At 46.6% G+C, this 27153-nt stretch overlaps 1 protein-coding gene across 1 annotated transcript; it reads right to left on the bottom strand.

The window, feature by feature from the left end:
* Window positions 1-911: 911 nt before the first annotated feature.
* Window positions 912-19091, bottom strand: LOC120039145 (acidic amino acid decarboxylase GADL1-like; the record flags this gene model as incomplete). The annotated part of the gene is made up of 7 exons (XM_038984664.1): window positions 18940-19091; window positions 15887-16071; window positions 5752-5878; window positions 3390-3480; window positions 3031-3140; window positions 2490-2605; window positions 912-991 (listed from the first exon to the last, which is right to left on the bottom strand). Coding segments are annotated over exons 1-7 (740 nt in total), but the record flags the coding sequence as incomplete, so codon positions are not given.
* Between the last annotated feature and the right edge of the window lie 8062 nt (window positions 19092-27153).

The raw sequence follows: 27153 nt of genomic DNA on the forward strand, positions 1-27153 counted from the left end.
GCAGTAACTAGCAGTAACTGTGTAATTGTAGCAGTAACCAACGTAACTGTGTAACTGTAGCAGTAACCAGCAGTAACTAGCAGTAACCGTGTAACTGTAGCAGTAACCAGCAGTAAGCAGCAGTAACCGGGTAACTGTAGCAGTAACCAGCAGTAACCAGCAGTAACCAGTGTAAATGTAGCAGTGACCAGCAGTAAGCAGCTGTAACCAGCAGTAACCGTGTAACTGTAGCAGTAACTAGCAGTAACCAGCAGTAACTAGCAGTAACCAGTGTAACTGTAGCAGTAACCAGTGTAACTGTAGCAGTAACCGTGTAACTGTAGCAGTAACTAGCAGTAACCAGTGTAACTGTAGCAGTAACCAGCAGTAACCGTGTAACTGTAGCAGTAACCAGCAGTAACCAGCAGTAACTGTGTAACTGTAGCAGTAACCAGCAGTAACCAGCAGTAACCAGCAGTAACCGTGTAACTGTAGCAGTAACTAGCAGTAACCAGTGTAACTGTAGCAGTAACCAGCAGTAACCAGCAGTAACTGTGTAACTGTAGCAGTAACCAGCAGTATCCAGCAGTAACCAGCAGTAACCGTGTAACTGTAGCAGGAACCAGCAGTATCCAGCAGTAACCAGCAGTAACCGTGTAACTGTAGCAGGAACCAGCAGTAACCAGCAGTAACTGTGTAACTGTAGCAGTAACCAGCAGTAACCAGCAGTAACCAGCAGTAACCGTGTAACTGTAGCAGTAACTAGCAGTAACCAGTGTAACTGTAGCAGTAACCAGCAGTAACCGTGTAACTGTAGCAGTAACCAGCAGTAACCAGCAGTAACCAGCAGTAACCGTGTAACTGTAGCAGTAACTAGCAGTAACCGTGTAACTGTAGCAGTAACCAGCAGTAACCAGCAGTAAGCAGCATACCTCTTATCTGACGGGATCACATAAACATTGTTGGTGCCAATTCCCAGGAAAGCTGCTGCTTTGGCAACAGAGTAATGACACTGAAAAGAACAATGAGAGAAACATGTCACTGAGGGAGAACTGGTTAATCAACAAAATGACTAGTCTGGACAGGATCCACAATAAGGTGCTATATTAATGACCAGTCTGGACAGGATCCACAATAAGGTGCTATATTAATGACCAGTCTAGACAGGATCCACAATAAGGTGCTATATTAATGACCAGTCTAGACAGGATCCACAATAAGGTGCTATATTAATGACCAGTCTGGACAGGATCCACAATAAGGTGCTATATTAATGACCAGTCTAGACAGGATCCACAATAAGGTGCTATATTAATGACCAGTCTAGACAGGATCCACAATAAGGTGCTATATTAATGACCAGTCTGGACAGGATCCACAATAAGGTGCTATATTAATGACCAGTCTAGACAGGATCCACAATAAGGTGCTATATTAATGACCAGTCTAGACAGGATCCACAATAAGGTGCTATATTAATGACCAGTCTAGACAGGATCCACAATAAGGTGCTATATTAATGACCAGTCTAGACAGGATCCACAATAAGGTGCTATATTAATGACCAGTCTAGACAGGATCCACAATAAGATGCTAAATTAATGACCAGTCTAGACAGGATCCACAATAAGGTGCTATATTAATGACCAGTCTGTACAGGATCCACAATAAGGTGCTATATTAATGACCAGTCTAGACAGGATCCACAATAAGATGCTAAATTAATGACCAGTCTAGACAGGATCCACAATAAGGTGCTAAATTAATGACCAGTCTAGACAGGATCCACAATAAGGTGCTATATTAATGACCAGTCTAGACAGGATCCACAATAAGGTGCTATATTAATGACCAGTCTAGACAGGATCCACAATAAGGTGCTATATTAATGACCAGTCTAGACAGGATCCACAATAAGGTGCTATATTAATGACCAGTCTAGACAGGATCCACAATAAGGTGCTATATTAATGACCAGTCTAGACAGGATCCACAATAAGGTGCTATATTAATGACCAGTCTGGACAGGATCCACAATAAGATGCTATATTAATGACCAGTCTAGACAGGATCCAGAATAAGGTGCTATACAGACAGGGATTGTAATACGTATGGTGTAAATAGTACTACACCCACACAGGGATTATAAAACCATTTAGTCAATGTCTTTCAGAGCAACAGCTGGAACTGAGAAACTCCCTGATAGTTGTGTGCTTGTTGTGATAGGTTATCATAAAGAACTGAGCAACTCCCTGATACAGACCAGCCTGGGACTGGGTAGTGCTGCTGATTGGAATCATTTGACAGCTGTATTAAGTAGGCTTATTGACTCTTCTCAGACGTTTTTTGAAATGGTACCAACTGGTGCTGGTCCACACCATGTACACTCAAAACCCCTGACATTATCAAACTGTTACCCGGAGCATAGGGCTGGTCCACACCATGTTGCTATGTGTGTGTGTGTGTGTGTGTGTGTGTGTGTGTGTGTGTGTGTGTGTGTGTGTGTTTACCTCCTGTGATGTAAACATGACCAGTCTAGGCAAGGCAGACAGGCCCAACACCTTCACATCAGGACAGTGGTGGTACCTGGCCACGTTCACAGCATACATGTTGGACACAGAGCCACCTGGAGAACACAGAGACAATCTCTCAATCACAGGAAGAAGAAGAAGATGAAGAAGAAGATGAAGAAGAAGGTGATGAAGAAGAAGATGAAGATGAAGAAGAACAAAATTAAGAAGAAGATAAAGAAGAAGGAGAAGAAGATGAAGAAGAAGAAGATGAAGGATACGATGAAGAAGAAAATGAAGAAGAAGATGAAGAAGAAGGAGAAGAAGATGAAGATGAAGAATACGATGAAGAAGAAAAGGAAGAAGAAGTTGATGATGAAGAATAGGATGAAGAAGATGAAGATGAAGAATAAGATGAAGAAGGAGAAGAAGATGAAGAAGATGAAGAAGAAGATGAAGAAGAAGATGAAGAAGATGAAGAAGAAGATGATGAAGAAGAAGAAGAAGGAGAAGAAGATGTCAGTCTGTGTGGTTGCCATACCTGGGCTGAAGATGCCGTCTCCTCCTTCCTGCCATCCAATGATCTCTATCATCTTCTTCAGAACCGCCTCCTCTGTCAGCAGGAACACTGGAGCCACCTCGTATGTGTACCTGCCAAGACAAACAACATGTCCTGTCAATGACTCACCTGCTCTCACCTGAGCCACATACTATCCAATCAATCATCAAGAACGAGCTACAGACACTTCTGAAATGAATAGCAGAAATAGTTGTCATTGATATAATTGCAGTAATCCTAAAATCCCACATCCCTTGTCAGGCACGGTTAATTAAACAGTGAGTATGAGTACATGTTGACAGACACTCGGATCATATGAGATGGTATGATGTAATACTCACAGACTGGGGTTGATAGCTTCTGTGATGAATCGGCCCACTAGTGAATAAGGGTCCATGCCTGCATAGAGCTGGTTGAAGAACAGAGGATGTCCTGTACACACAGACACACAACGTTTGATTCAATCACAACTAAGTTTACAGAAATCCTGGTCGGAAGATTCCCGGGATCAGGAGAGAATAAGCAAGAAAATCCAGATTACTCCAACCAGGATTTCTGTAAAAGCTGGGAAAGTTACCGTAATTTTGCAACCCTAATAAGAACCTACAGTTGTCAGATCTTAATTTGACCAGTATTGTCGCAGCAAAATATGCCTGTAGCAACAGGATTTAATTGGTGTTTAGGCTATTAGCTTCAAGACAAGTGGAATACTGTTAATATAACCGTGTGTTAGTGTGGGGGTTTTCACTGAATTTATGTCAATCGTGAAGATTCAGGAAGGAGGAAGGTTCTCAGCAACAAAAGAGTGATCAAATGAAGATCTTACATCTGTAAAGGCTTTAGCTCGACAAGGCTAGCAAAGTCTTGTGGATTCACGGCAGAACCTGCGATTCAAACTCCTATCGGTCGCATCTGGAAACAGAGATGCTTAACTTGCACTATGCTGCATCCACTGGCACGAAGGAACATTTCTCAGTCTATTCCAGACACATACATTGATACGTGAGACGAGGAGTGTGCCATCTTGCCCTGTTTCCTGTGTCAATGTTTCTATATAAAGTACATCATATCGTGTTTTGGGGTCTGGCTGGACCAGGCTAGGTGGGGGTCAAGGGAGCTCAGATGTCAGGGGCTGGGAGGGTTAAGGGGCCGGGAGTGTTAAGGGGCCGGGAGTGTTAAGGGGCCGGGAGTGTTAAGGGGCCGGGAGTGTTAAGGGGCCGGGAGGTTTAAGGGGCCGGGAGGTTTAAGGGGCCGGGAGGTTTAAGGGGCCGGGAGGTTTAAGGGGCCGGGAGGTTTAAGGGGCCGGGAGGTTTAAGGGGCCGGGAGGTTTAAGGGGCCGGGAGGTTTAAGGGGCCGGGAGTGTTAAGGGGCCGGGAGTGTTAAGGGGCCGGGAGTGTTAAGGGGCCGGGAGTGTTAAGGGGCCGGGAGTGTTAAGGGGCCGGGAGTGTTAAGGGGCCGGGAGTGTTAAGGGGCCGGGAGGGTTAAGGGGCCGGGAGGGTTAAGGGGCCGGGAGGTTTAAGGGGCCGGGAGGTTTAAGGGGCCGGGAGTGTTAAGGGGCCGGGAGTGTTAAGGGGCCGGGAGGGTTAAGGGGCCGGGAGGGTTAAGGGGCCGGGAGGTTTAAGGGGCCGGGAGTGTTAAGAGGCCGGGAGTGTTAAGGGGCTGGGAGGTTTAAGGGGCTGGGAGTGTTAAGAGGCTGGGAGTGTTAAGGGGCTGGGAGGTTTAAGGGGCTGGGAGTGTTAAGAGGCCGGGAGGGTTAAGGGGCCGGGAGGTTTAAGGGGCTGGGAGTGTTAAGAGGCTGGGAGTGTTAAGGGGCTGGGAGTGTTAAGGGGCCGGGAGGGTTAAGGGGCCGGGAGGGTTAAGGGGCTGGGAGTGTTAAGGGGCTGGGAGTGTTAAGGGGCTGGGAGGGTTAAGGGGCTGGGAGGGTTATTAAGGATGGGCTACTGTCGCTATCTTGATGATTAACAGCCTGGGTTGGATAGGATAGCGCTGGGTGGAAGGGTGGAAGCTACTGTCGCTATAGCCTGTATTATCCAGTAGCTAGCGTGAGTGCAGTGAGGGTGGCTAACTAGGGTCTAGCTAGTTAATGATGTAACATAGCTGACTGGGGGGTTAGAGGGAGTCTGGGCTGGATAATTTGAAGGTTAGTTGGTTAACAGACCTGGTTGACAAGGGTTTTAAATGTGGAGTTTGGCTGGGGGTTTTCTAGGTTAGGGATTGGCTGGGGGTTTTCAAGGTTAGGGATTGGCTGGGGGTTTTCAAGGTTAGGGATTGGCTGGGGGTTTTCAAGGTTAGGGATTGGCTGGGGGTTTTCAAGGTTAGGGATTGGCTGGGGGTTTTCAAGGTTAGGGATTGGCTGGGGGTTTTCAAGGTTAGGGATTGGCTGCATGGGGATTAGGATTGAGCTGTTTCCTACCAGTCTTGACACTATATCGTATGGCGAAAGAGAGACTCTGGGCTGGAAAGTTAGAAGGTTGGGGTTTAGGACAGGTTTGGGATGAAGTTCATTGGTATCTTATAAAGAGTTCGGGTTTTGAAAGTCAGGGTTTGGATGGGGGGGTTTGGGTCAGGGTTTGGATGGGGGGGTTTGGGTCAGGGTTTGGATGGGGGGGGTTTGGTTCAGGGTTTGGATGGGGGGGTTTGGGTCAGGGTTTGGCTGAGGTCTGGGGGTTAGATTTTAAATCAGGGTGTGAGCTGGGTCCTTACCGGTCTTGACACTGTATCGGATGGCATCCCGACAGCGCTGCAGTATCTGGGGATGTGTCTCGCCTCCTTCCCTCAGCTCTAGGTCTAACAGGTCCTTCAGCTGCTCTGGAGAGCGCCACTCGCACACCTGTTACATGAGAGAGAGGGAAATAGACTTTGGGTGAGTCTCAAAATGCATACTACCGTGCTCCGAGCACGCAAATTAGAGCACGGGAGGGTGGGATGCATACTACCGTGCGCCGAGCATGCAAATTAGAACACGGGAGGGTGGGATGCATACTACCGTGCTCCGAGCACGCAAATTAGAGCACGGGAGGGTGGGATGCATACTACCGTGCTCCGAGCACGCAAATTAGAACACGGGAGGGTGGGATGCATACTACCGTGCTCCGAGCACGCAAATTAGAGCACGGGAGGGTGGGATGCATACTACCGTGCTCCGAGCACGCAAATTAGAGCACGGGAGGGTGGGATGCATACTACCGTGCTCCGAGCACGCAAATTAGAACACGGGAGGGTGGGATGCATACTACCGTGCTCCGAGCACGCAAATTAGAGCACGGGAGGGTGGGATGCATACTACCGTGCTCCGAGCACGCAAATTAGAGCACGGGAGGGTGGGATGCATACTACCGTGCTCCGAGCACGCAAATTAGAACACGGGAGGGTGGGATGCATACTACCGTGCTCCGAGCACGCAAATTAGAGCACGGGAGGGTGGGATGCATACTACCGTGCTCCGAGCACGCAAATTAGAACACGGGAGGGTGGGATGCATACTACCGTGCTCCGAGCACGCAAATTAGAACACGGGAGGGTGGGATGCATACTACCGTGCTCCGAGCACGCAAATTAGAACACGGGAGGGTGGGATGCATACTACCGTGCTCCGAGCACGCAAATTAGAACACGGGAGGGTGGGATGCATACTACCGTGCTCCGAGCACGCACATTAGAGCACGGGAGGGTGAGATGCATACTACCGTGCTCCGAGCACGCAAATTAGAGCACGGGAGGGTGGGATGCATACTACCGTGCTCCGAGCACGCAAATTAGAGCACGGGAGGGTGGGATGCATACTACCGTGCTCCGAGCACGCAAATTAGAGCACGGGAGGGTGGGATGCATACTACCGTGCTCCGAGCACGCAAATTAGAGCACGGGAGGGTGGGATGCATACTACCGTGCTCCGAGCACGCAAATTAGAGCACGGGAGGGTGGGATGCATACTACCGTGCTCCGAGCACGCAAATTAGAGCACGGGAGGGTGGGATGCATACTACCGTGCTCCGAGCACGCAAATTAGAGCACGGGAGGGTGGGATGCATACTACCGTGCTCCGAGCACGCAAATTAGAGCACGGGAGGGTGGGATGCATACTACCGTGCTCCGAGCACGCAAATTAGAGCACGGGAGGGTGGGATGCATACTACCGTGCTCCGAGCACGCAAATTAAAGCACGGGAGGGTGGGATGCATACTACCGTGCTCCGAGCACGCAAATTAGAGCACGGGAGGGTGGGATGCATACTACCGTGCTCCGAGCACGCAAATTAGAGCACGGGAGGGTGGGAGTATGAGTGCAAATCAAAGTTTGCAAAACCGGAGCACGGAGGGCACTTCTCGAATGCATACTCCGTTTGTACATATTCTGAAGCATACATCGATGCAAGCTGCGACGGAAAGTACGCACAGAAATATGATGCAACCGTGTTAAAAATCATACAACATTTCTTGAAATCAATGGCGGACATTAACTGAGCTGAAGCCAGAGAAAATACACTCCGACTTCGGAATGAAATGTTACCTATTCACATCTCATATGTTGCCTGACTACAATATTTGATCTTGCCACTGTAGTGTGTGTAGATCGCAAGCCCATAGTAAGTCAATAGGGCTAACTGTCTTGCTACTACTGTTAGCTAGCCACAGAGAATTGTTAGCTAGCTAGCTACCCACAAAGACTTGACATCTAAAACGTTTTGCTTTGTGTATATCTTGTTGGGTCTCTATTGTTGCCATTGTCCTGTCTGGAGAAAGGGTCAGTGAATGGGGAGGTGCAGCGTGAGGTAATACAGTAAGGGGGAAGTGCTTCTCAAGTGTAATGTTTTATGTGATTTCCACACTCTCGTCCTCACAACAACGTACTCAAGAGAACGTGGTCAGGAAAATGCACTCAGAGCATGAGAGTATGGGAGCGAGGTAGTGTGTGCGTATTGAGAAACACCCTTCAAGTTATATGGTGAAAATGGTGCCATTTCAGACTGTCCCCTCCCCTAGATGTTTGTTTACCTTATCCTTGACGACAGACAAACTACCTGGGCCTATTCACCATCCACAAAGAACATGTACTGTATATCAAATCAAATCAAATCAAATTTTACAGTAGCTATTACAGTGAAAACATACCATGCTATTGTTTGAGGAGAGTGCACAGTTATGCTTGAAAATGTATATATTGACCAATTAGGCACATTTGGGAAGACTTGATACAACATTTTGAACAGAAATGCAATGGTTCAATGGATCAGTCTAAAACTTTGCACATACACTGCTGCCATCTAGTGGCCAACATCTAAATTGCTCCTAGAGTCCTAAGTCAGATAATGGCCTTTCTCTTGCATTTCAAAGATGATGGTGGAAAAAAATATATTTAAAAAATGCATGTTTTTTTCTTTGTATTATCTTTTACCAGATCTAATGTGTTATTTTCTCCTACATTCCTTTCACATTTCCACAAACTTCAGAGTCTTTCCTTTCAAATGGTATCAAGAATATGCATATCCTTGCTTCAGGGCCTGAGCTACAGGCAGTTAGATTTGGGTTTGTCATTTTAGGAGAAAATTTAAGAAAAGGGGCCGATCCTTTAAACAACAATGCAGAGTTAAGAAAATATTTACTAAGTAAACTGAAGTAAAAAAAATGTAAAACATTAAGTAACACAATAAAATAACAATAATGAGGCTATGTACAGTTGGTACGGTACCAGGCCAATGTGCAGGGGTACAGGTTAGTCCAGGTAAATAAGGTAAGGAGGCTATGTACAGGTGGTACGGTACCAGGCCAATGTGCAGGGGTACAGGTTAGTCCAGGTAAATAAGGTAAGGAGACTATGTACAGGTGGTACGGTACCAGGCCAATGTGCGGGGGTACAGGTTAGTCCAGGTAAATAAGGTAAGGAGGCTATGTACAGGTGGTACGGTACCAGGCCAATGTGCAGGGGTACAGGTTAGTCCAGGTAAATAAGGTAAGGAGGCTATGTACAGGTGGTACGGTACCAGGCCAATGTGCGGGGGTACAGGTTAGTCCAGGTAAATAAGGTAAGGAGGCTATGTACAGGTGGTACGGTACCAGGCCAATGTGCAGGGGTACAGGTTAGTCCAGGTAAATAAGGTAATGAGGCTATGTACAGGTGGTACGGTACCAGGCCAATGTGCAGGGGTACAGGTTAGTCCAGGTAAATAAGGTAAGGAGGCTATGTACAGGTGGTACGGTACCAGGCCAATGTGCAGGGGTACAGGTTAGTCCAGGTAAATAAGGTAAGGAGGCTATGTACAGGTGGTACGGTACCAGGCCAATGTGCAGGGGTACAGGTTAGTCCAGGTAAATAAGGTAAGGAGGCTATGTACAGGTGGTACGGTACCAGGCCAATGTGCGGGGGTACAGGTTAGTCCAGGTAAATAAGGTAAGGAGGCTATGTACAGGTGGTACGGTACCAGGCCAATGTGCAGGGGTACAGGTTAGTCCAGGTAAATAAGGTAAGGAGGCTATGTACAGGTGGTACGGTACCAGGCCAATGTGCGGGGGTACAGGTTAGTCCAGGTAAATAAGGTAAGGAGGCTATGTACAGGTGGTACGGTACCAGGCCAATGTGCAGGGGTACAGGTTAGTCCAGGTAAATAAGGTAATGAGGCTATGTACAGGTGGTACGGTACCAGGCCAATGTGCAGGGGTACAGGTTAGTCCAGGTAAATAAGGTAAGGAGGCTATGTACAGGTGGTACGGTACCAGGCCAATGTGCAGGGGTACAGGTTAGTCCAGGTAAATAAGGTAAGGAGGCTATGTACAGGTGGTACGGTACCAGGCCAATGTGCAGGGGTACAGGTTAGTCCAGGTAAATAAGGTAAGGAGGCTATGTACAGGTGGTACGGTACCAGGCCAATGTGCGGGGGTACAGGTTAGTCCAGGTAAATAAGGTAAGGAGGCTATGTACAGGTGGTACGGTACTAGGCCAATGTGCAGGGGTACAGGTTAGTCCAGGTAAATAAGGTAAGGAGGCTATGTACAGGTGGTACGGTACCAGGCCAATGTGCAGGGGTACAGGTTAGTCCAGGTAAATAAGGTAATATGTACAGGTGGTACGGTACCAGGCCAATGTGCAGGGGTACAGGTTAGTCCAGGTAAATAAGGTAAGGAGACTATGTACAGGTGGTACGGTACCAGGCCAATGTGCAGGGGTACAGGTTAGTCCAGGTAAATAAGGTAAGGAGGCTATGTACAGGTGGTACGGTACCAGGCCAATGTGCAGGGGTACAGGTTAGTCCAGGTAAATAAGGTAATATGTACAGGTGGTACGCTACCAGGCCAATGTGCAGGGGTACAGGTTAGTCCAGGTAAATAAGGTAAGGAGGCTATGTACAGGTGGTACGGTACCAGGCCAATGTGCAGGGGTACAGGTTAGTCCAGGTAAATAAGGTAAGGAGGCTATGTACAGGTGGTACGGTACCAGGCCAATGTGCAGGGGTACAGGTTAGTCCAGGTAAATAAGGTAAGGAGGCTATGTACAGGTGGTACGGTACCAGGCCAATGTGCAGGGGTACAGGTTAGTCCAGGTAAATAAGGTAAGGAGGCTATGTACAGGTGGTACGGTACCAGGCCAATGTGCAGGGGTACAGGTTAGTCCAGGTAAATAAGGTAAGGAGGCTATGTACAGGTGGTACGGTACCAGGCCAATGTGCAGGGGTACAGGTTAGTCCAGGTAAATAAGGTAAGGAGGCTATGTACAGGTGGTACGGTACCAGGCCAATGTGCAGGGGTACAGGTTAGTCCAGGTAAATAAGGTAAGGAGGCTATGTACAGGTGGTACGGTACCAGGCCAATGTGCAGGGGTACAGGTTAGTCCAGGTAAATAAGGTAAGGAGGCAATGTACAGGTGGTACGGTACCAGGCCAATGTGCAGGGGTACAGGTTAGTCCAGGTAAATAAGGTAAGGAGGCTATGTACAGGTGGTACGGTACCAGGCCAATGTGCAGGGGTACAGGTTAGTCCAGGTAAATAAGGTAAGGAGGCTATGTACAGGTGGTACGGTACCAGGCCAATGTGCAGGGGTACAGGTTAGTCCAGGTAAATAAGGTAAGGAGGCTATGTACAGGTGGTACGGTACCAGGCCAATGTGCAGGGGTACAGGTTAGTCCAGGTAAATAAGGTAAGGAGGCTATGTACAGGTGGTACGGTACCAGGCCAATGTGCAGGGGTACAGGTTAGTCCAGGTAAATAAGGTAAGGAGGCTATGTACAGGTGGTACGGTACCAGGCCAATGTGCAGGGGTACAGGTTAGTCCAGGTAAATAAGGTAAGGAGGCTATGTACAGGTGGTACGGTACCAGGCCAATGTGCAGGGGTACAGGTTAGTCCAGGTAAATAAGGTAAGGAGGCTATGTACAGGTGGTACGGTACCAGGCCAATGTGCAGGGGTACAGGTTAGTCCAGGTAAATAAGGTAAGGAGGCTATGTACAGGTGGTACGGTACCAGGCCAATGTGCAGGGGTACAGGTTAGTCCAGGTAAATAAGGTAAGGAGGCTATGTACAGGTGGTACGGTACCAGGCCAATGTGCAGGGGTACAGGTTAGTCCAGGTAAATAAGGAGGCTATGTACAGGTGGTACGGTACCAGGCCAATGTGCAGGGGTACAGGTTAGTCCAGGTAAATAAGGTAAGGAGACTATGTACAGGTGGTACGGTACCAGGCCAATGTGCAGGGGTACAGGTTAGTCCAGGTAAATAAGGTAAGGAGGCTATGTACAGGTGGTACGGTACCAGGCCAATGTGCAGGGGTACAGGTTAGTCCAGGTAAATAAGGTAAGGAGGCTATGTACAGGTGGTACGGTACCAGGCCAATGTGCAGGGGTACAGGTTAGTCCAGGTAAATAAGGTAAGGAGGCTATGTACAGGTGGTACGGTACCAGGCCAATGTGCAGGGGTACAGGTTAGTCCAGGTAAATAAGGTAAGGAGGCTATGTACAGGTGGTACGGTACCAGGCCAATGTGCAGGGGTACAGGTTAGTCCAGGTAAATAAGGTAAGGAGGCTATGTACAGGTGGTACGGTACCAGGCCAATGTGCAGGGGTACAGGTTAGTCCAGGTAAATAAGGTAAGGAGGCTATGTACAGGTGGTACGGTACCAGGCCAATGTGCGGGGGTACAGGTTAGTCCAGGTAAATAAGGTAAGGAGACTATGTACAGGTGGTACGGTACCAGGCCAATGTGCAGGGGTACAGGTTAGTCCAGGTAAATAAGGTAAGGAGGCTATGTACAGGTGGTACGGTACCAGGCCAATGTGCAGGGGTACAGGTTAGTCCAGGTAAATAAGGTAAGGAGGCTATGTACAGGTGGTACGGTACCAGGCCAATGTGCAGGGGTACAGGTTAGTCCAGGTAAATAAGGTAAGGAGGCTATGTACAGGTGGTACGGTACCAGGCCAATGTGCAGGGGTACAGGTTAGTCCAGGTAAATAAGGTAAGGAGGCTATGTACAGGTGGTACGGTACCAGGCCAATGTGCAGGGGTACAGGTTAGTCCAGGTAAATAAGGTAATGAGGCTATGTACAGGTGGTACGGTACCAGGCCAATGTGCAGGGGTACAGGTTAGTCCAGGTAAATAAGGTAAGGAGACTATGTACAGGTGGTACGGTACCAGGCCAATGTGCAGGGGTACAGGTTAGTCCAGGTAAATAAGGTAAGGAGGCTATGTACAGGTGGTACGGTACCAGGCCAATGTGCAGGGGTACAGGTTAGTCCAGGTAAATAAGGTAAGGAGGCTATGTACAGGTGGTACGGTACCAGGCCAATGTGCAGGGGTACAGGTTAGTCCAGGTAAATAAGGTAAGGAGGCTGTGTACAGGTGGTACGGTACCAGGCCAATGTGCAGGGGTACAGGTTAGTCCAGGTAAATAAGGTAAGGAGGCTATGTACAGGTGGTACGGTACCAGGCCAATGTGCAGGGGTACAGGTTAGTCCAGGTAAATAAGGTAATGAGGCTATGTACAGGTGGTACGGTACCAGGCCAATGTGCAGGGGTACAGGTTAGTCCAGGTAAATAAGGTAAGGAGGCTATGTACAGGTGGTACGGTACCAGGCCAATGTGCAGGGGTACAGGTTAGTCCAGGTAAATAAGGTAAGGAGGCTATGTACAGGTGGTACGGTACCAGGCCAATGTGCAGGGGTACAGGTTAGTCCAGGTAAATAAGGTAAGGAGGCTATGTACAGGTGGTACGGTACCAGGCCAATGTGCAGGGGTACAGGTTAGTCCAGGTAAATAAGGTAAGGAGGCTATGTACAGGTGGTACGGTACCAGGCCAATGTGCAGGGGTACAGGTTAGTCCAGGTAAATAAGGTAAGGAGGCTATGTACAGGTGGTACGGTACCAGGCCAATGTGCAGGGGTACAGGTTAGTCCAGGTAAATAAGGTAAGGAGGCTATGTACAGGTGGTACGGTACCAGGCCAATGTGCAGGGGTACAGGTTAGTCCAGGTAAATAAGGTAATGAGGCTATGTACAGGTGGTACGGTACCAGGCCAATGTGCAGGGGTACAGGTTAGTCCAGGTAAATAAGGTAAGGAGACTATGTACAGGTGGTACGGTACCAGGCCAATGTGCAGGGGTACAGGTTAGTCCAGGTAAATAAGGTAAGGAGGCTATGTACAGGTGGTACGGTACCAGGCCAATGTGCAGGGGTACAGGTTAGTCCAGGTAAATAAGGTAATGAGGCTATGTACAGGTGGTACGGTACCAGGCCAATGTGCAGGGGTACAGGTTAGTCCAGGTAAATAAGGTAAGGAGGCTATGTACAGGTGGTACGGTACCAGGCCAATGTGCAGGGGTACAGGTTAGTCCAGGTAAATAAGGTAAGGAGACTATGTACAGGTGGTACGGTACCAGGCCAATGTGCAGGGGTACAGGTTAGTCCAGGTAAATAAGGTAAGGAGACTATGTACAGGTGGTACGGTACCAGGCCAATGTGCAGGGGTACAGGTTAGTCCAGGTAAATAAGGTAAGGAGGCTATGTACAGGTGGTACGGTACCAGGCCAATGTGCAGGGGTACAGGTTAGTCCAGGTAAATAAGGTAAGGAGGCTATGTACAGGTGGTACGGTACCAGGCCAATGTGCAGGGGTACAGGTTAGTCCAGGTAAATAAGGTAAGGAGGCTATGTACAGGTGGTACGGTACCAGGCCAATGTGCAGGGTACAGGTTAGTCCAGGTAAATAAGGTAAGGAGACTATGTACAGGTGGTACGGTACCAGGCCAATGTGCAGGGGTACAGGTTAGTCCAGGTAAATAAGGAGGCTATGTACAGGTGGTACGGTACCAGGCCAATGTGCAGGGGTACAGGTTAGTCCAGGTAAATAAGGTAAGGAGGCTATGTACAGGTGGTACGGTACCAGGCCAATGTGCAGGGGTACAGGTTAGTCCAGGTAAATAAGGTAAGGAGGCTATGTACAGGTGGTACGGTACCAGGCCAATGTGCAGGGGTACAGGTTAGTCCAGGTAAATAAGGTAAGGAGGCTATGTACAGGTGGTACGGTACCAGGCCAATGTGCAGGGGTACAGGTTAGTCCAGGTAAATAAGGTAAGGAGGCTATGTACAGGTGGTACGGTACCAGGCCAATGTGCAGGGGTACAGGTTAGTCCAGGTAAATAAGGAGGCTATGTACAGGTGGTACGGTACCAGGCCAATGTGCAGGGGTACAGGTTAGTCCAGGTAAATAAGGTAAGGAGGCTATGTACAGGTGGTACGGTACCAGGCCAATGTGCAGGGGTACAGGTTAGTCCAGGTAAATAAGGTAATGAGGCTATGTACAGGTGGTACGGTACCAGGCCAATGTGCAGGGGTACAGGTTAGTCCAGGTAAATAAGGTAAGGAGGCTATGTACAGGTGGTACGGTACCAGGCCAATGTGCAGGGGTACAGGTTAGTCCAGGTAAATAAGGTAAGGAGGCTATGTACAGGTGGTACGGTACCAGGCCAATGTGCAGGGGTACAGGTTAGTCCAGGTAAATAAGGTAAGGAGGCTATGTACAGGTGGTACGGTACCAGGCCAATGTGCAGGGGTACAGGTTAGTCCAGGTAAATAAGGTAAGGAGGCTATGTACAGGTGGTACGGTACCAGGCCAATGTGCAGGGGTACAGGTTAGTCCAGGTAAATAAGGTAAGGAGGCTATGTACAGGTGGTACGGTACCAGGCCAATGTGCAGGGGTACAGGTTAGTCCAGGTAAATAAGGTAAGGAGGCTATGTACAGGTGGTACGGTACCAGGCCAATGTGCGGGGGTACAGGTTAGTCCAGGTAAATAAGGTAAGGAGACTATGTACAGGTGGTACGGTACCAGGCCAATGTGCAGGGGTACAGGTTAGTCCAGGTAAATAAGGTAAGGAGGCTATGTACAGGTGGTACGGTACCAGGCCAATGTGCAGGGGTACAGGTTAGTCCAGGTAAATAAGGTAAGGAGGCTATGTACAGGTGGTACGGTACCAGGCCAATGTGCAGGGGTACAGGTTAGTCCAGGTAAATAAGGTAAGGAGACTATGTACAGGTGGTACGGTACCAGGCCAATGTGCAGGGGTACAGGTTAGTCCAGGTAAATAAGGTAATATGTACATGTAGGTAGGGGGAAAGTGATTATGCATCGATAATAAACAGCGAGTAGCAGCAATGTAAAAAAAAAAAAGAGGGGGGGGTTAATGCAAATAGTCCAGGTAGCCATTTACCTGATAAATTCTTATACAGGTCCATTTCCTATTGTTTGACAAATAAACTCCAACATTCTGGTATACTTCACAACAGATCTCATTCTCCTTTATGCACCCTGGGACTGGAAGGTGTGCAAGGTGTGAGAAATAATTGGAAAAGAGATGTTTTACCTTCTCCTTGATGTCAGTAGCCTTCCAGACGGCCTCCTCCATGATGATGGGCATGGCATCTCTGAGGAAGCTCTCTGCTTCCCGGATGTCCAGCGTGGGGCCGTTCAGAGTCACGCCGTCCACAAGCACTGGGGGCCGCTTCCCCTTGGGCTCGGCAAGGCTCGCTGAGGCCTTACTAGAGGTATCTGGGGGTAGGAGATAACAGACAGTAATGTCAATACTAGAGGTATCTGGGGGTAGGAGATAACAGACAGTAATGTCAATACTAGAGGTCTCTGGGGGTCAGATGGAGATAACAGGTCAGTTCATGGTTCTGGTGGTCTCTCTTGCTGGGGTCTTACTAGGGGTCTCTGGTGGTCTCTGGTGGTCTCTCTTGCTGGGGTCTTACTAGGGGTCTCTGGTGGTCTCTCTTGCTGGGGTCTTACTGGGGGTCTCTGGTGGTCTCTCTTACTAGGGGTCTCTAGTGGTCTCTCTTGCTGGGGTCTTACTAGGGGTCTCTGGTGGTCTCTCTTGCTGGGGTCTTACTAGGGGTCTCTAGTGGTCTCTCTTGCTGGGGTCTTACTAGGGGTCTCTAGTGGTCTCTCTTGCTGGGGTCTGACTAGGGGTCTCTAGTGGTCTCTCTTGCTGGGGTCTGACTAGGGGTCTCTGGGTCAGAGAAACACTGCTACTGTAAATGGCCCTCTAATACAGCTGTAACACTGTAGATGGCCCTCTAATACAGCTGTAACACTGTAGATGGCCCTCTAATACAGCTGACTAGGGGTCTCTGGGTCAGAGAAACACTGCTACTGTAGATGGCCCTCTAATACAGCTGACTAGGGGTCTTTGGGTCAGAGAAACACTGCTACTGTAAATGGCCCTCTAATACAGCTGACTAGGGGTCTCTGGGTCAGAGAAACACTGCTACTGTAAATGGCCCTCTAATACAGCTGTAACACTGTAGATGGCCCTCTAATACAGCTGTAACACTGTAGATGGCCCTCTAATACAGCTGACTAGGGGTCTCTGGGTAAGAGAAACACTGCTACTGTAGATGGCCCTCTAATACAGCTGACTAGGGGTCTCTGGGTCAGAGAAACACTGCTACTGTAAATGGCCCTCTAATACAGCTGACTAGGGGTCTCTGGGTCAGAGAAACACTGCTACTGTAGATGGCCCTTTAATACAGCTGTAACACTGTAGATGGCCCTCTAATACAGCTGTAATACTGTAGATGGCCCTCTAATACAGCTGTAACACTGTAGATGGCCCTCTAATACAGCTGTAACACTGTAGATGGCCCTCTAATACAGCTGACTAGGGGTCTCTGGGTAAGAGAAACACTGCTACTGTAGATGGCCCTCTAATACAGCTGACTAGGGGTCTCTGGGTCAGAGAAACACTGCTACTGTAAATGGCCCTCTAATACAGCTGACTAGGGGTCTCTGGGTCAGAGAAACACTGCTACTGTAGATGGCCCTTTAATACAGCTGTAACACTGTAGATGGCCCTCTAATACAGCTGTAATACTGTAGATGGCCCTCTAATACAGCTGTAACACTGTAGATGGCCCTCTAATACAGCTGACTAGGGGTCTCTGGGTCAGAGAAACACTGCTACTGTAGATGGCCCTCTAATACAGCTGACTAGGGGTCTCTGGGTCAGAGAAACACTGCTACTGTAGATGGCCCTCTAATACAGCTGACTAGGGGTCTCTGGGTCAGAGAAACACTGCTACTGTAGATGGCCCTCTAATACAGCTGTAACACTGTAGATGGCCCTCTAATACAGCTGACTAGGGGTCTCTGGGTCAGAGAAACACTGCTACTGTAGATGGCCCTCTAATACAGCTGACTAGGGGTCTCTGGGTCAGAGAAACACTGCTACTGTAGATGGCCCTCTAATACAGCTGTAACACTGTAGATGGCCCTCTAATACAGCTGACTAGGGGTCTTTGGGTCAGAGAAACACTGCTACTGTAGATGGCCCTCTAATACAGCTGACTAGGGGTCTCTGGGTCAGAGAAACACACTTCTGTAGATGGCCCTCTAATACAGCTTTAACACTGCTACTGTACATGTATCCCAAAAGGCATCCTATTCTTGTGCACTACTTTTGAGCACGGGCCCTGGTCATAAGAATACTAGGTAGGGAATATGGAGGCCATTTAGAACGCACCCTGTAACTCAAGCCTTATTTCAGCTGTGACTCATTCTGTAAGCTCTCTGTTATTTATTGGCGTCTCCGGTTGGCTAAGGGTGTTTCAAGAATGTCAACCGCTCATTCCTGACTGACGACTGACTGGGGCTGCAACTCAAATGGCCCTGGTCTAAAGTAGTGCACTATATGGTGAATACGGTGCCAATCAGGCCACACACAGACAATAATGACAGACAGGATAACTGTCATCCACTTCATACTCTTTATAGCCTATAGCCTAGCATACGCTGTCCAATAACCTGCAAAACGGAACGATGCATGCATGAAACCCGCTGCTACTGCACTACTGACGCACCTTGCAGCGCCTGCCCACAGTTGGTTCACGCTACCTCAAAAAAGGCAGACAGTCTTCACTGTGCGTTCTGTGACAGACCGGCTCTTTCTTTCTTTCCCCAACATAGCAAGTTAGGCTACTAATGAAAATAACGCATTTCAAACAATGAAGTGTAAATTGTATCTACTTATTACGCAAAGGTCAATTCTATTCAATACCTCCGCAGAGAGACACCTTGACAGGGCGACTTTCCCCGCTGCCCATCTTCCCGGAGAACTGTGCGCTGAGCAGCGTGTGAACAGGTAACGCCTGACCCGACCAGATAGAGGGCGCTGGGTGACATTATAGTACACTGACGTACATCCATTCTAAAGGCATTGTGACAACTTCTATTCTCCAGGCAAAACGCACTAAAATGTGCACATATTTTATTTTTTATTTTGAGAGAACAGTAAACATTTCAATTCAAGATATAGCTAATGATAATCAATATATATTTGCAAATAACATGAAATGCTCCTGCATTTGCCTACCAAACACGTAATAACGAAGGAATTAGAGAAATGGCAGTCTAACATACCGTTTATTTGTCTTTCATTCGTCTGCGCCATTGTTCATTTATGGTTTAATTGATTGGTCTCAAACAGGTCCGTTCTTCCAGCTTAAAAAAAATGGATTATGTTTGGAGATAAACCAGAATGCCTCCTTTATAGACCAAGAATTTCTTTGACATGGTGACGTCGCGCCCCGTGGGCAAGGTTAGGCCATCCTTGTTCCTGGCGGGTTGCCTGGGCGTCATGGAAGAACACTGGCTGGTTACAGTAAAGAGTCTAGAAGAATCAAGTTGCCCAATTATTTTTCTCTGCACGTTGCCGTAAGTCCACAGTCTCACTGCTTCAGAGCGTTTGTTTCTGTCGTTTGGAAATGGAGAGCGGAGCAAGTGGAGAGATCTGATGACTGCGGAGGGAGGGAGGATACGTGCTCTCTTGTTGACATTCATACCTCTATGTTACACTTTAGAAGAGTTGAAACATTTATGCTATTTTATTAGGGCAACATATTTCCTATGGAATATTTCCAATATAGAATTTGAGAATTCTGTATTTTTCCCAAAGACATTAACGTTATAGAGAAGTGACTCATCATCTTGTATATAACAAAGTGTTGGCATCTGTTGCTGGCTTGTGTTTCTCCATGAGTAAGACGTTTGACAACAACTTTTTAGGTAACATCGCGTATTTTGTAGGTAGGCCTGCCATTAGTCATTTCCGTTTGCTGTTTTTTGTTTTTTAAAGAAAACATTTCCGTGACTGGATACAGTTGGCTATGATGCAATAATAATAATCATACGTATTATTAGATTGAATTTGTAGAGCGCATTTGCCACGCTCAATGCGCATCTGTAGACTTCAATAAAAGTCAGTGGCATTTAACCCCTAGCTAAGTATGCTGATGTAACGGATGTGAAATGGCTAGCTAGTTAGCGGGTACGCGCTAATAGCGTTTCAATCAGTTACATCACTTGCTCTGAAACCTAGAAGTAGTGTTGCCCCTTGCTCTGCAAGGGCCGCGGCTTTTGTGGAGCAATGGGTAACGACGCTTCGTGGGTGACTGTTGTTGATGTGTGCAGAGGGTCCCTGGTTCGCGCCCGGGTCGGGGCGAGGGGACGGTTTAAAGTTATACTGTAACATTGATGCTGTTGACCCGGATCACTGGTTGCTGCGGAAAAGGAGGAGGTTGAAAGGGGGGTGAGTGTAACGGATGTGAAATGGCTAGCTAGTTAGCGGGTACGCGCTAGTAGCGTTTCAATCAGTTACGTCACTTACTCTGAAACCTATTAGTAGTGTTGCCCCTTGCTCTGCAAGGGCCGCGGCCTTTGTGGAGCGATGGGTAACGATGCTTCGTGGGCGACCGTTGTTGATGTGTGCAGAGGGTCCCTGGTTCGCGCCCGGGTCGGGGCGAGGTGACGTACTAAAGTTATACTGTAACACTGATACTAGATTGTTCATAAGTGCAACTAGTAGTACAGTGTCATGCTAAGAATCAGATCTAGGGGGACCTCTAGTGGCCGATAAAAAGTACTACAGACTCATTGAAAATGGCTTGCTGCTTCCCTTGATGATTGTAACCAGGGGCAGTCTGGGATCAGAAATCGACCTTGGCATTTCTAAAACCCTGGCCCATTGTGTTTCTTCGAGGCCCCCCAGTATTAGCCAGACAACATTTTGAGCAGCGATTGTGTAGCATTTCAAAACGACTCAAACAAACTCTCTGACGCAGTGAAACCGTAGACTTACGGCAATAGTCAGAGAAAAAAATTGGGCAACTTGATTCTTCTAGACTCTTTACTGTAATCAGCCAGTGTTCTTCCATGACGCCCTGGCAACCCGCCAGTAACAAGGATGGCCTCACCTTGCCCACGGGGCACGACATCACCATGTTAAAGAAATTCATGGTCTATAAAAGAGGTTTATCTCCAAACATAATTTAAAAAAGAAATTGCTGGAAGAACGGAGCTGTTTGAGACCAATCAATTAAACCATAAATCTCAATTTACATCAACAACATAGCTCAGGCAGTAGGAAGCTCTCTCATCCATTTATATGCCGATGATACAGTCTTATACTCTGCTGGCTCCTCCCCGGGGATTTTGTGTTAAATGCTCTACAACAAAGCTTTCTTAGTGTCCAACAAGCTTTCTCTACCCTTAACCTTGTTCTGAACACCTCCAAAACAAAGGTCATGTGGTTTGGTAAGAAGAATGCCCCTCTCCCCACAGGTGTGATTACTACCTCTGAGGGTTTAGAGCTTGAGGTAGTCACCTCATACAAGTACTTGGCTAGACGGTACACTGTCCTTCTCTCAGCACATATCAAAGCTGCAGGCTAAAGTTATATCTTGGTTTCCTCTATCGAAATCGCTACTCTTTCACCCCAGCTGCCAAACTAACCCTGATTCAGATGACCATCCTACCCGTGCTAGATTACGGAGACATAATTTATAGATCGACAGGTAAGGGTGCTCTCGAGCGGCTGGATGTGCTTTACCATTCGGCCATCACATTTGCCACCAATGCTCCTTATAGGACACATCACTGCACTCTATACTCCTCTGTAAACTGGTCATCTCTGTAAACCCGTTACAAGACCCACTGGTTGATGCTTATTTATAAAACCCTCTCGGCCTCACTCCCCCCTATCTGAGATATCTACTGCAGCCCTCATCCTCCACATACAACACTCATTCTGCCAGTCACATTCTGTTAAAGTTCTCCAAAGCACACACATCCCTGGGTTGCTCCTCTTTTCAGTTCGCTGCAGCTATCGACTGGAACGAGCTGCAACAAACACTCAAACTGGACAGTTTTATCATGGACACTCTTACTGACAGTTGTGGCTGCTTTGTGTGATGTATTGTTGTCTCTACCTCCTTGTCCTTTGTGCTGTTGTCTGTGCACAATAATGTTTGTTCCATGTTTTGTGTTGCTACCATGTTGTTGTCATGTTGTGTTGCTACCATGTTGTTGTCATATTGTGTTTCTGCCATGTTGTTGTCATATTGTGTTGCTGTCATGTTGTGTTTCTGCCATGTTGTTGTCATGTTGTGTTGCTACCATGCTGTGTTGCTACCATGTTGTTGTCATGTTGTGTTGCTACCATGTTGTTGTCATGTTGTGTTGCTACCATGCTGTGTTGCTACCATGTTGTTGTCATGTTGTGTTGCTACCATGTTGTTGTCATGTTGTGTTGCTACCATGCTGTGTTGCTACCATGTTGTTGTCATGTTGTGTTGCTACCATGTTGTTGTCATGTTGTGTTGCTACCATGTTGTTGTCATGTTGTGTTGCTACCATGTTGTGTTGCTACCATGTTGTTGTCATGTTGTGTTGCTACCATGTTGTTGTCATGTTGTGTTGCTACCATGCTGTGTTGCTACCATGTTGTTGTCATGTTGTGTTGCTACCATGCTGTGTTGCTACCATGTTGTTGTCATGTTGTGGTGCTACCATGTTGTGTTGCTACCATGTTGTTGTCATGTTGTGTTGCTGCCATGTTGTTGTCATGCTGTGTTGCTACCATGTTGTTGTCATGTTGTGTTGCTACCATGTTGTTGTCATGTTGTGTTGCTACCATGTTGTTGTCATGTTGTGTTGCTACCATGTTGTTGTCATGTTGTGCTGCTACCATGTTGTGTTGCTACCATGTTGTTGTCATGTTGTGTTGCTACCATGTTGTTGTCATGTTGTGTTGCTACCATGTTGTTGTCATGCTGTGTTGCTACCATGTTGTTGTCATGTTGTGTTGCTACCATGTTGTTGTCATGTTGTGTTGCTGTCATGTTGTTGTCATGTTGTGTTGCTACCATGTTGTTGTCATGTTGTGTTGCTACCATGTTGTTGTCATGTTGTGTTGCTACCATGCTGTGTTGTCATGTGTCGCTGGCATGCTATGTTGTTGTCTGAGGTCTCTCTTTATGTAGTATTGTGTTGTCTCTCTTGTCGTGATGTGTGTTTTGTCCTATATTTTATATTGGATTTATTTTTTATTTTGAATCCCAGGCCCCCGTCCCCCGCAGGAGGCCTTTTGCCTTTCGGTAGGCCGTCATTGTAAATAAGAATTTGTTCTTAACTGTCACGACTTCCGCCGAAGTTGTCTCCCCTGCCTGTTCGGGCGGTGCTCGGCGGTCGTCGTCAACGTCCTACTAGCCGCCACCGATCCCTTTTTTCCTTTGTCTGTTTGTTTTGTCTTATTAGTTTCACCTGTGTTTCTGTTGTCGGTTAATGAGCTTCCCTATATTTAGTAGGTAGACCCGCCCTTGTTTTGTTGCGGGATTGCCCTTGTTTTGTTCCGTGTGTGCATTGTAGGCTGAGGTGTATTTTCTTTCTTTCACTTGACACCCTGTGGTTTTTTGGGTTGTCACGTTATATGTCCGCGCCCTGTATTTGTTGGGCTTATATATTATGTGTGCCTTATTTAAAGAGCACTATAATATACCCCAGTGGAACTCTCTCTGCACCTGATTCCTGCACCCACCTAGTCCCGCTTTGACATTAACGGACTTGTCTAGTTAAATAAAGGTTAAATATATATTTTGAAATAAAACATTAGGTTATGTTTACACTACTAAAGCGGGTAATCTGTTGACGTGTGTTGGACGAACATACATACAATTAGATGGTTTTACATGCTAGTTACCTTCTGCAACTATTTGTAAGTGAAAGAGCCTTTATTTTTGATACAGATACTAATTCATTGAAAAGCAATAACTATATGTACTGTTAAAGAGACTGAACAGGATATTTATGAATGTAGATGTGTTTTCTAATGATAATGACAACTGTGAATTTATATTTTTTTCTACCAAAGAAATTATAATGAACAAGATAATTGACCCTTGACACTTTTTTGGGGCAAAAAAAAAAAAAGTTTATTAAATTCTATTGAGAAAACATTTCCTGAAACCATCCAACTTCCTCTTGTCTCATCATTTCTCCTGTTTTACAGGAAACATCAAATCAAATGAAATGCTATTGGTCACATACACGTGACTAGCAGATGTTATTCCGGATGTAGTGAAATGTTTGTGTTTCTAGCTCCGACAGTGAAGTAATATCTAACAAGTAATTTTGAACACATTACACAACATATACCCAATACACACAAATCTAAGTAAAGGCTATATACATATTAGGACGAGCAATGTCAGAGCAGCATCGACTGAGATACAGTAGAATAGTAGGGAATACAGTATATACACATGAGATGAGTAATGCAAGATATGTAAACATTATTAAAGTGACTAGTGATCCATTTATTAAACTGGCCAGTGATTTGAGTCTCTATGTAGGCAGCAGCCTCTAATGTGTTAGTGATGGCTATTTAACAGTCTGGTGGCCTTGAGATAGAAGCTGTTTTTCAGTCTCTCGGTCCCTGCTTTGATGCACCTGTACTGACCTCTCCTTCTGGATGATAGCGGGGTGAACAGGCAGTGGCTCGGGTGGTTGTTGTCCTTGATGATATTTTTGGCCTTCCTGTGACATCGGCATCATACAGTATTATCTGTTTCCTGGTCTCGATCCTGGGACCTGTAACAAACACGTCATAAACCATGAAAATTATTATTTTTTAAATGTATACAGGAAATTAGCTTTAAAACTGCAAAGTTTTCTCTCATCCTCATGGCAAAATGTGTAAAATAGTGTGAGATTAGCTATAAAACTGCACAGTTTTTTTTCTCTGCCCCATAATATGTTGTTGCTACGGTAATGTTATCTGGCTTAGGACTGGCTAACTGTACCACACATTCAGGGACGTTATCCTGCACATATTGTGTAGACCTGAGCTGGATTTATGGCATTTTTAGAGCTTTTTGAATCATTCTTTTTTTTCTTCTATGTTACTGATGATCTTGAAGCCCTGCTCCGATAAAACCTCTCTTCTGGATGACAATTGATCAGGCAGGTGGTATATTAATTAAAATACATGAAGTCTACAACATTGTCAGTCAACATGGGCCTTTTTTTGGCGGGCTTTTTTCACAATAGGTTTCTTCTTTCAAGTTAAACGTGCAATATGCTGATATCGCTCCGCCATTTCCTGGTTGCTAAAATTCTAATAGTCCGCCTAATTTCAGTTCATGTGACAAAACAAGCAGTCGTTGTGTAGAGAATCATTGTACCATCTAAACCGATGTGAAATATATTTTCCATATCCCAAAATATTACATTTTCAGCTGTTTGAATCTGGTGTACAAAACCTAGAGTAAAAGACTCAAAAACTCAACTTAAACACTGGAAGCATAGAAATAGAGCACATAGAACAGATCCACTGCGGCTTACTCCTGTTTTCAATGAGAATGACAGATCTATAACTCACATTTCAATGTGAATTTGATCGGATCGCCCAAAAAAGTTACGTATTGTAGCTTTAATAGACTATATTTAACAACAAACACTGTTTAATAAACAAATGCGTTGCTCTTGAAATGAGATAGTACAACTACCCATTTGCTCTTATATTGTGAGATAAATACAGTGTGATTGTCTTTAACTTGTCTTCTCTCTAACCCCTCGATGGTGGAGTCATGGTCTCATCCAACCTCAGCTCTCCATCTCTTCTCCCTCTCTTCTAGCTGTTTCTCCTTTCTCCTCTCTAACCCCTCGATGGTGGAGTCATGGTCTCATCCAACCTCAGCTCTCCATCTCTTCTCCCTCTCTTCTAGCTGTTTCTCCTTTCTCCTCTCTAACCCCTCGATGGTGGAGTCATGGTCTCATCCAACCTCAGCTCTCCATCTCTTCTCCCTCTCTTCTAGCTGTTTCTCCTTTCTCCTCTCTAACCCCTCGATGGTGGAGTCATGGTCTCATCCAACCTCAGCTCTCCATCTCTTCTCCCTCTCTTCTAGCTGTTTCTCCTTTCTCCTCTCTAACCCCTCGATGGTGGAGTCATGGTCTCATCCAACCTCAGCTCTCCATCTCTTCTCCCTCTCTTCTAGCTGTTTCTCCTTTCTCCTCTCTAACCCCTCGATGGTGGAGTCATGGTCTCATCCAACCTCAGCTCTCCATCTCTTCTCCCTCTCTTCTTCCTGTTTCTCCTTTCTCCTCTCTAACCCCTCGATGGTGGAGTCATGGTCTCATCCAACCTCAGCTCTCCATCTCTTCTCCCTCTCTTCTTCCTGTTTCTCCTTTCTCCTTCCTGTGTCTGTGAGCTGCTCTTCTTCCTGTTTCTCCTTTCTCCTTCCTGTGTCTGTGAGCTGCTCTTCTTCAGAGTTACATCTCTCTATCCTTCTCCTTCATCTCTCTATCCGTCCCCTCCATCTCTCTATCCGTCTCCTTCATCTCTCTATCCATCTCCTCCATCTCTCTATCCGTCTCCTCCATCTCTCTATCCGTCTCCTCCATCTCTCTATCCGTCTCCTTCATCTCTCTATCTGTCTCCTCCATCTCTCTATCCGTCTCCTCCATCTCTCTATTCAATTCAATTCAAGGGGCTTTATTGGCATGGGAAACATGTGTTAACATTGCCAAAGCAAGTGAGGTAGATATTATACAAAAGTGAAATAAACAATACAAATTAACAGTAAACATTACACATACAGAAGTTTCAAAACAATAAAGACATTACAAATGTTATATATATACAGTGTTGTAACAATGTACAAATGGTTAAAGCACACAAGTTAAAATAAATAAGCATAAATATGGGTTGTATTTACAATGGTGTTTGTGCTTCACTGGTTGCCCTTTTCTTGTGGCAACAGGTCACAAATCTTGCTGCTGTGATGGCACACTGTGGAATTTCTCCCAGTAGATATGGGAGTTTATCAAAATTGGATTTGTTTTCAAATTCTTTGTGGATCTGTGTAATCTGAGGGAAATATGTCTCTCTAATATGGTCATACATTGGGCAGGAGGTTAGGAAGTGCAGCTCAGTTTCCACCTCATTTTGTGGGCAGTGTGCACATAGCCTGTCTTCTCTTGAGAGCCATGTCTGCCTACGGCGGCCTTTCTCAATAGCAAGGCTATGCTCACTGAGTCTGTACATAGTCAAAGCTTTCCTTAAGTTTGGGTCAGTCACAGTGGTCAGGTATTCTGCCACTGTGTACTCTCTGTTTAGGGCCAAATAGCATTCTAGTTTGCTCTGTTTTTTTGTTAATTCTTTCCAATGTGTCAAGTAATTATCTTTTTGTTTTCTCATGATTTGGTTGGGTCTAATTGTGCTGTTGTCCTGGGGCTCTGTGGGGTGTGTTTGTGTTTGTGAACAGAGCCCTAGGACCAGCTTGCTTAGGGGACTCTTCT

Source organism: Salvelinus namaycush, unplaced genomic scaffold (genome assembly GCF_016432855.1).
Source record: "Salvelinus namaycush isolate Seneca unplaced genomic scaffold, SaNama_1.0 Scaffold2569, whole genome shotgun sequence".
Taxonomy (NCBI): domain Eukaryota; kingdom Metazoa; phylum Chordata; class Actinopteri; order Salmoniformes; family Salmonidae; genus Salvelinus; species Salvelinus namaycush.